The sequence below is a fragment of the Pinus tabuliformis genome, chromosome 1_1 (assembly GCF_031772625.1).
Source record: "Pinus tabuliformis cultivar Carrire ecotype Pingquan chromosome 1_1, CPIR1, whole genome shotgun sequence".
NCBI classification, from domain to species: domain Eukaryota; kingdom Viridiplantae; phylum Streptophyta; class Pinopsida; order Pinales; family Pinaceae; genus Pinus; species Pinus tabuliformis.
The window spans coordinates 615,885,961-615,896,511 of NC_142297.1; the positions used below are offsets into that span (position 1 = coordinate 615,885,961).

Genomic DNA, 10,551 nt, shown 5'->3' on the forward strand with positions numbered 1-10,551 from the left:
CATGGGAAATCAAGCTTTGTACAATTCAACCGAAGGAGTATTTGTGTGTTTGTGACTTGCAAAGTGGATGAGGCACCAGAAAACTGAATCAATCCACCGATTGTGCACTGGTAATTTTAGAGAATTTTTGAAGGTGTTCGTGATTTGAACACATTTGAGTGTGAGAAACATCAATAGGCGGAGGTATTTTTCTTGGGCATCAATTTTTTACATTCTTTATGATTTCTTTAAATTTGTCTCCACGTTAAAAATCGTTGTTTATCTAACAACAACATAATGATATTGGAGGGGGAAGATAAAGGCCCTGAAAACCAAAATATATACTTGAATCGTACAAAATGGGTCTTCTATGGAAAAAATAATGTAAAAATACTTTTTCCGGGTAAGATCGTGCAAAATTAATAAATAATTTGTTAGGTAAAGATCACGTTTTGGAGGTTTGTTCGATCATGAAAAGCTTCATCGAATTCCGAGAAAAACAATACAATGAAAAAAATTCTTTAATATGATGTTTCAAATATGAACGCCCGGAAGATATTAATGGACAGAAAACACGACCCCTTTTTCGTCCGCGAATAATATTTACTTTTAATGGGGCCAATTAGATTTAAAAAAAAATTAAAATATGGTGTGAATTATTACAACGAGGGATTATAAAAAAAAATTGTAATATAAATTGAATTATTAGTGAATTTTAGACCAATTTTATAAAAATTATAATTTTTCAAGTTTAACTTGTTTAATTCTCAGATTTTTAGTATTTTGGAGTTTTATAGTGTTGAATTGATTTATTATTATTTAATTAGATCACATAGTTATTGGAAAATAGTGGAAATTTTGGTGAGATTTTGATAAATTGTAGCATAATTTTTGGAAAATTCAAGTTACAGCAATCAAACTTCAAGATTTTGGGTGCCCAAAGTTTTTTTGATGGTGCTGAATCCATTTCCACTTGATTCAGGTTTTGTTTTTAAATTAGCCAGATTCTAACTTTTGATGGTGCTGAATCCATTTCCACATCATTCAGGTGTTTTCTTTTTTCAAATAACCAGATTCTAACCAAAAATAATTATTCAGACAAATTTATAACCTAGGTAAACAACACCATTCATTTATGTATTCAAAAATTAAATTTAATAAATAAAAATCCCAATCTTAATTAAAATTAACTTAAATTATCTTCCTAAATTCTAAATTAAATAAAAACTTATACTCTCAAAACTTTTACCCAAAATTAACTTAAATTATCTTCCAAAATTGTAAATTAAATAAAAACTTATACTCTCAAAACTTTTACCCTTTTTAAATTAGAACGGATTCAATTTTTTGACACCCCAGAAAAAAAAACAGATTTCGGAAAGGTACATTTTCAACGTATTACAATATAGTCATGTCATAATGAGACTGCCACTGAAACTAAGGTAGAGATTATCATTAAACATACCAAACCCAGGATATCTAACCATCCAAACAACCGAAACTTTGCTCCAATCAATAATCCACTTACTCTCACTTTGTTTAGTGGAAAACATGACCAACTTTGTCCTCGCCAAAAACTCCGATTGAGACTGCAGTTGGATTTCAATTGAAGACCCAGGAAAGGAACCATCCATTTCACCAGCGAAGGTTGAAATGGTTGTGCATAATTTATTTCAAATTCGTTAAATATGTACAGTACATCATGTTGCAGGGATTACAGTTCCGTTATGACGGGAAGAATTTTACAATGAAAAAACGATGCAGATTATTAATCTTTGCTATTAATTTACAACAATTACAGTTTTCCCAGGGAAATCTATTACTCGAGAAAGGGCGAAACCAAATGAAGCAGAAGTCGACTAGTGGAAGAATAGAGTATGTGTGTGCTTCTTCATCTTTTAAACTCTACTCCTTCCTGCGAGCTCTCGAGATCGATGGAACTCTGAGAACCGTCGCGAAAGTACTGCCTCTCCACACCATGACTGCTCATCTCCACAGCCGCGGCGCCCTTCTTGTCGCCCTCGATCTCAGGCTTTTGCCCCAGCGGCTGATACGCTGTTTTGTCTGCATAAATTCCGACTGTTCTTGCATACAAGATGACCGTCGATACGAGAATTATTGCCAGATACCAGTTGAATTGTAAGTTAGCGAGCGCCTTCGCCCGCATAGTTGCTTCCTGGGTAGCGCACTTGACAACATCGTGGCCCTCAGTGTGCACCATGTTGCAACCCTTGGGGATGAAGGCCGGGATCCAGAGCATGAACCCCATGTGGACGAACCACGCACCCTGAAACACCAATGAAGCGGAGCGCACCGTTGCCACCAGAAAGCTCTTGGGCAACGGAACCTCGAGCAGCGTCGCGGACAAAGTGACGATAACGATGAGCTGGAGAAGCCAGTGGTAGTGCCCCTCGGCGCCTACGTGGTCGGCTGAGTGAAGGTGGAAAAGCAGCAGCTCTTGGCTAAAGGCGAGCGCACCGATCACGTGCAGCGCTCCCGGCGGAACCGTGAGCTTACTGAGTCCCGCATATAAAGCCACGGAAGCGTAGATGAGGAAGAACAACGATATGGAGGAGTGCTCGAAGTTGTTGAGGTGCTCCGGCGGGATGCTCCAGTCGTCTGCCAACGGTTGGTGCCTTTCCGGTCCGATGAACAGCTCTGCCAAAATAGATAAACATGATCCCGCTATAATGGCCGCCAACTCCAGGTACCTTAACTTCCCCTCTCTAAATTTAACCGGGAACCACGGCCTTGTGTGGAAGTCCCATGGTGCCCGCGCGTAGTTTGTGATGGTGTTGAAGAGATGCCAGAGGCCGATGAGCAGAAATCCTGTCCCTGGCAAGACATGACCGATGAAGGTACCCATGGAGGGATGGATAAATTTAGCTACGAAATCTGCAATAAACTTTAACAAAGAGTTAAGAATCATGGAAGACATTTATATGGGCGGGCTCTATAATTTTTAAAGGCGGCCTTCGGTCAGAGGTTGATGCGTAGCAGACACGTAGACTAGTGTTTTCGTAATCGCTGTCCTAGAACATTCCCGATATTCCTATGTTTAAATGCCATGTCATCATTTGCAATTATTTCAGGTCCACGTGATTTACCTTCTCCGACCGTTTGTTTCTGTGTACTGGCGAGTGCGGTCGGGAAACAAAACTATGAAAAATAGGGTACCCATTAAAAAATTCAATGGGTTCTGCTTAAATTTCAGATTGGTCATCGAGATTCAAATTCAAGGGGCTCAACTTAAATTTGAGGCTGGTTATCAAACTTCAAATTCCATGGGCTCTACTTAAATGCTATTCAATAGAATTTGATAATAACATAAAATTTTCCCACCGAATTTCTCTAGAACTTTCTACGCATTTGACGGTTGAAAAAAATGACAGTAAACTGAAACGAAAGGAAGAATAATCTAAATTACGGAGCTCCTCATTGTGAAGATTCGTGTGGATAAGTTTAGTTGTACAAATACGGTTTTATGCCTGACTTCATCACTCTCATTATCCATTTTATGAAGTCAAAAAGTTTGATTTCACAAACTCTTTTCTAGGGTAGAAATTAAAAAAAAAAAAATTGTAATTTTAAATGGTTACAGTTTGTGTAATTAAAAAAAAATAAAAAAAAATCAATTTTAATATTTAAAAATACAATTTAAATAATAAAATATTAAATTTGATTAAAAATATATATTTAAAAACAAAAACAACTACAATTTGTGTTTTAAAAATTATAAAAATTTATAATTTTAAATAGTTAAAATTTATATAGTTTAAAATATATATATATAAATATAATTGAAATAAAAAACATTAAATTTCATTAAACTTTATTTTTATATTTTAAAAAAACAACACTAAGTGTTTATCGTCTGCTAAGGATTTTTACTGTCTGATTAGGATTAATAACTATTGTTTGAAAAAAATTGTATATTAAAATCGATATTGAAGTTGGTGTGAGGTTTTCTTCTTTTTCCGAACGAAAAAAGCTTGAATATATCATATTGAGATAATATAAAGGTCAGATTTTACAGAATACGGCTAACAAGAGCTGATAGATCTTGATCTTTGACACAGAACTGAGATCAAAAGTTGAGCAGATAAAAAACGATTCCCCCACGAGGGAAGGAATGCATCAAAGCTGAAACATAATCATCATACATATACAAATATCATAGAAGTATGCATCATGAACCATAATCCAAATTTTATATGAGAAACATCTATATATGCTTCACAGGCCATAAGCATATTAAATATGATTCTAGATCACATGGACTCTGAGCAGCCATTATCCTCTACCTGTCAAAAAGATAAAACAACAAAACAAATGATAGAGAAAAACCAGAGAAAAAACATCATAGATGGGATCATAATCCGGGAATGGAGAAATCCTGGATGAAGCAGGAATTCTCACCATCTTCAATCTTCAAAGACCATGTACCTGCATCAAGGAGCAGACCTTGTTTTGACAAGCAATCTGCTTGCTGATTTTGAGAGCGACAGATGTGTTGAATGGATTTGTCTTTTATGAGACCCCAAAAATACATAATCCGGTCCATCCAACCAGCAAGGTGAGGGCTTCTGATGAGGCATGACCCCAGAACATGATCAATGACAGATTTTGAGTCACCAAAAATAGAGATAGCCTGAATATCACAAAAGATACAAAATGCGAGAAGGCCAGCAAGAGCCCTCGCCTCGGCCAAACTGTTTGTACCCATTCCCCCATTCCAAGAAATATAGAATTGAAGATCCTTATCCATAATGATGTGTACCCCGCATCCACAAATGCTTCGTTGCTCAGCTCCATCAAAAAATGCACATGGTAGACCTTTGTCCATGCTGCTATGCGGCTTACTGTTGCTTTTTTTCATCTTGGGATGTTTCGTTGGCACAGCTTCAAAGGATGCTACGATCTGTTGCACTATCGACAATAGGGGAATCTTTGATTCTTCGAAGATTTTGATGTTCCGCCATTTCCACAAAAACCAGGGGACAATAATAACCATTGGCCTCCATGAATCTTTTTGCCCATTCCACCAAGAATAAGCTTCCTGAAGTGAGTCGAAATCAATGAGAGGGAAACCATATAAGTTTGCCAGATCTTGCCAAACTTGCAGCAACGATTGACATTTAAAAAACATATGAAAATTAGATTCTTCAGAAGACTCGCACATAGCACATCTACTCAGGCCATGCCAACTCCTTTTTTTCAAATTATCCCATGTCAAATTTTTGTTGTAGAACACTAACCATGAGAACAGAATAAACTTTGGAGGGCATCCTGTCTTCCATAAAAGCAAAGGAAAAAGCGAGCCAGTGATAGGATTCTTTAAACCGATCATATCCTTGTAGATATCTTTTACTTGGACCGGTAAACAGGCATTTGGAATGGCCCACGACAGATAGTCAGCTGTGGAAGAACGATGAAAGCCGCAGCCAGTTAGCGATGCCTTTACAGATAGCCACAGATCAGCCAGAGACGCTGGCATGCCAATCTCAGAGGATTCTTTCCAGATGGGGAGTGGACCATTCCACTCTGATATGAGCTTGTCCCAGGTAAAAAAACCAATTCTGTGGAAAAACATAATAAGCTCCCCTGGAATTTTTATGTCTTCCCGACCACCCATGATAGGATCTATTCCTATAAGAATCCTGTTGCCCGATTGAAAACTCCACTTCAAATTGTTTAAGAAGTAATTCTCAATCTTGCGAAAACTGAGCCAAATGGCCGAGCCATATTTGGCTCCAATCCTGCCTTTCCTGTACCAGAATTCTATGCCCCTTCCTTTCATGTATTTCTTATTGATGGTGGAGCTCCATGGGCCTTCCCCAAAAACTCCTCTCCACAGAGATTTGCAGAGGAGGGCTTTTCCAAAAGTCCTCAAATCTAATAAACCCCAGCCTCCCATCTTCTTGGGCAGAGAGAGTTTTTCCATCTTAGCAAGGTGATATTTTTGTTGATTTGATTTGCCACCCCAAATAAAAGATGCAGATATCTTATTCATTTTGTGGATAATACTTGCAGGGAGGAAAAAGATATGAGCCTAGTAGACAGCCATTTGCGTTAGCACAGCTTGCGTTAAAATGACTCTTCCTGCTAAGGATAAACACTTGAATTCCCAAGCCGAGACCTTTTTGTAGAATCTATCAGTCAACCACTGCCAGTCTGCTTTGGAGTAATTGTTTGCTTTCAACTGAAAGCCCAGGTACTTTAAACCATCTTTGATCGGTCTCAACTCGATTCCAAACAGGTCAGAGATCCAATTCACCATTTCCAAATTGCTGTCATTGTGGAAGAGGATAGATTTAGCCTTGTTAATATATAAACCAGTAGCTTTTTGGAATCTATATAGGATGTCTTTTAGACAGATCCACGACATTCTGCAAAGCATTGCAAAAACTAGTACATCATCAACAAAAAGATTGTGTGAGATGAAGTTGTTCCTATAGATCTTTACGGGCTTGCATCTATCTTCTGAGACCGCCTTGTTTATGTGAAGGCTTAGAGAATTCATTGCCAAGATGAACAGAAGTGGAGAGAGGGGGCAGCCTTGGCGGAGTCCCCTTTCAGCTGGAAAAAATGGAGAAGGCATACCATTGATAATGACAACATAATTCACATTTTCCACGCACGCCATGATCCAGCTAATAGATCTCGAGTTTAGGCCGATTTTCGCTAGTAAGCATCTTACAAAGCCCCAGTCTAAACAGTCGAATGCTTTTTGTAAGTCAATTTTAAGTATGGCAGCATCTGACTTCTTTGAGAGCATAGAAAACAGACATTCCTGAGTATTAGCGACGGCATCGAGGATATTCCTTCCCTTCAAAAAAGCATGTTGATCCTTTGTAAGAAAAGTTGCTAAAGTCTCTTTAATCCTTTCAGCTATGATCTTTGTGATGATCTTAAAGGTTATGTTGCATAAGGAAATCGGCCTGAAATCCTGAAATGAATCCGCCTCTACTTTTTTTGGGATGAGAGCGATTTGAGTTGATGTTGTGATCTGATGAATGCTTCCTGAGATTCTGGATGCCTCAACCATCCTTGATATCAAAAAAATGAATGAAAAATTCTATTGTCCAGCCGTCTAGGCCAAGACATTTGTCTTTTTTAAATGCCCTTATGACATCCAGGAGTTCATTCTCTATTATAGGCCGAAGAAGGCTTGCTTTCTTTTCATCATCAAACATTTGAGGAAACAGGTCAATACCACAAAGAATGTCCTAGAAGTCACATCCTTCTCTTCTGTTGTATTGGTGCTGTGAGGTAAAATAACCCCCCTGACTGTCGCTTATTTTCCAAATTGCATTTTTCTCACGCCTAAAATTTGCGAATTTATGGAAAAACTTAGTATTCCTATCACCTTCTTGCAGCCAGGTTACCCTGCTTTTGAGTTTCCAAAAAGCTTCCTCTTGCTTCAGGATGTTCTGTTTTTTCCTTTCCAACTCTTTGATTCGGCATCTTATGCTAAAAGAGAGGGAATTAGCATCCATATCCTTTATGATACTGTCCAGCTCCATCTGAATTTCTTAAAAAGAAGCTCTGTCCCTCTGTCTTTTTTTAATTTGCCAATCTTTGACGACCTTCCTCATGGCTGATAGCTTATCCCTGAAAGTCATAAATGGGGGGACCTTATCATTTGCTGACAATTCCTTCCAGGATTTGGTAATGACTTCGTTGAAATCTGTTTCCTCCATACATGCCCTATTGAATTTAAAACAATACCATTTTCTGAAGCCGCTTTGCTTCCAATTGAGATATATTGGTCTATGGTCGGATATGAATGCCTCCCCAATGGATGACTGTGGCATACCTAGTTTATCAATAATGCTGCCATGAACAATGAAATGATCGATCCTTTTTGTAATATATGCCTCCTTTGATCTTCCATTGTCCCAAGTCGGTAACATTTTTGTTGGAACTATATCAACAAGATTTCTGAGTAGAAGTTCATTTTTTATGCGGTCAGCAAGCGGATCATTTCTCCTGCAGTTTCCCCATCGCTCTTCAGGGCTTAGTGTTACATTTAGGTCTCCTGTAATTATCAATGATTCTATATCAAGAATTTCTTAAACAAAAAACTTTTCCCAAAAAGGGATCCTATTCTTATAAGGAGCATAGGTGCTGAAAATATTAATGGGGCCTTTTTCCCCTCTGATATAGGCTGATATGAGAATGCCATCAAAACATTTGTACGCCTTTGCCTTGATCCAATTTGGCCTTTTTCCCTTTGCTTCTGAAGCTACCAGAAACCATGAAGGGAACATTTTCCTAAAATAAGCTATAGACACATGGTTACTGTGCATGGTTTCTTGTATTAAAATAATTTTTGGCTGAGCTGAATAAAAGAGATCCTTCAATGCCAAAAATTTGAGGTCTACTCCAAGACCTCTGATGTTCATTGAAATCATAAAGGTCATTTGGATGATTCTCCAGCCATACTTGCTCTAAGAGGATAAGATTCTGATATTTCGTAGATGGTAACATTGGTTAGGGATAGATTCCTTATCCCGCTGTCATCTACTGTTGTCCTCCCTCTAAAATCTCTGCTATCTCCATTACGCTTCTTTCTCACTGTTATGTTCCTTGCTGAGGTGGGGCTTATGAAAGGCATAGACGGTTTAGCAGGTTTATGAATGGTCAGCGGTTCGAGCTCCAGGGATTTTCTGCTTAAGAGGAAGTCTAAGTCACTGTCATATGGGTTTGCAGGAGATGAAGTCGGGGAATTTAGTGGGGTGATAGCCGCCATTGGCTCCTTGCCTTTCGAGGGAGGAGGCAGGTTCTTTCTGGACGTCGGCGATGACAAGGATATAAGAATGGGATGGGAACCCACAATAAAGTCTTTAAACTGGACGGGAGGGGACGGAACTGTTCTGTCATCGATTGGTTCAGGAATGGGCGGGCATTGCAAAAGAGGGGATATGATTTTTTTCGGGCATGCAAGCTTATCCGAGAAGTCGGGATTTGACTCCTGTTTGCAGGAGAAATCCTGAGACAAAAACTGCGGAGATAGAATGGCATTGTTATTTTGACCGTCCACTAATTCCGTCGGGGATAGGCTGGCTGAAGGGGGCGGAAACTCCCTTTCACTGCAAATGGGCGAGCCAATCCGGGTCTTCCGATGCGCTAATCTAGCTTTTGGTTTTGAAAGCCGGTGGCAATTTTTTATCAGATGTCCTGTTCTGTGGCATGCAGAGCATCTGAAAGGGATGCCCCAAAAATCCAGCCTTTGCTTTATTTTCAAATCTCTCCAGGCAATCTCAATATGGTCTGGAAACCCCCCCTATAGGCCTTTTCAATGAGGATCCATGCTATTCTCTTGTCCTTAGCGCCAAGGCACCAAGGGTCAACATAAACAAAGCGCCCGATAGAATTGCCTATCTCAGCAAGGGTCTCCTTGGACCACATCTCCAGGGGGAGATTTGGGAGCTTCACCCGAATTAAGTTGTTCGAAGGAGTATTTTTTAGAGGGTCATATCCAATGTACCACCTATAGAGAGCGAGGAAGCTCCTTTTATAAACCCAGGGGCATTTCAAAATGGATTCAACATCACTGGTCTTTAGAAAATGAAAGCAGTACCATTCTTTCATAAGATTAGAAATGATGGGGGTATATCCGATCACCTGTTTCCACTGGGTCTCAATCCACTTTCTCATCTCGGCATCATCCATTTCTGGAAAGTGCCACTTTCCCACCAAAGCAAGATTCTGCAGGCTATCTATTCTTTCAGACAAGTGAGTGTTATCCAGCTTTATTGCAGCTGGCGGGGGAGAAGTTTTAACAGGGTTCCGAATCTTATTATAACTGTTAGCGTGTTCACGTAACAGCTTTTCCCTCCGCTTAGAAACATCTTTTCTATTAGCCTCTCAGGATTACTGTTCTCTCTGGAAGCTTGTCCCCTCCCTGTCAGCATCATACCATGATGGCCTAACTACCACGTCGTCAAGGGTCGATTGCCAGTCAACAGGAAACTTGGCACTCTTCCATGCTTTCTCGGCCTGAATCGCGGCCTTGACCATGGACTCCGTGGCCGAGACATCCGAACCACCATCCATGCGTCACTGTCAGTACTTATCGGGATTAACTATATCCTAAATAGATTTTCAGATCATGCTAAGGACCAGCTATTTATCAAGCTCTGACCATATACCAGATGCAAAGCATGGAGAAAATAAATGCCATATAAGGGGAGATTAAACAGTTCTGACACTGAAAAAGATAGGTAGAAGACTCGAGAAAGAGGATTCCGGAGGTCGAGGCAGGTCCGGGAATGGAAAGCGACAGATGGACAGAAGATAATAACTAATGGGAGCCGTCACTACTGAAAGTGAATTAACTAAGAAAGGATGTTCCTATATTGTTTATAGACTCAAGTACAGAAACACGTCACCCAAAGGACATTCTTCAAATCTCAATGAGATTTTAAATTCCTTTCCTGATATGACTGAAAAAAAAAGGGACCCGTGGGAAATTTTCCAGTCCTGAGAAACAAAGAAACTTCGGCACAAGGGAAGGAGGCTGTCTGGCTGCAAATCCTGGAGCTCTAAGGATTACAGTGGATAAAA

General features: G+C 39.4%; 1 protein-coding gene across 1 annotated transcript; it reads right to left on the minus strand.

The window, feature by feature from the left end:
* Window positions 1–1,339: 1,339 nt before the first annotated feature.
* LOC149214799 (uncharacterized) lies at window positions 1,340–2,897 on the minus strand. Its single transcript, XM_089390969.1, has one exon. It carries the CDS (start codon window positions 2,843–2,845, stop codon window positions 1,871–1,873), a length of 975 nt encoding a protein of 324 aa, XP_089247095.1. The 5' UTR covers window positions 2,846–2,897; the 3' UTR covers window positions 1,340–1,870.
* Between the last annotated feature and the right edge of the window lie 7,654 nt (window positions 2,898–10,551).

What these genes read in the sequence shown, in the direction of transcription:
- LOC149214799 (XM_089390969.1), bottom strand. Translation starts at nt 2,845, where the DNA reads ATGGGTACCTTCATCGGTCATGTCTTGCCAGGGACAGGATTTCTGCTC.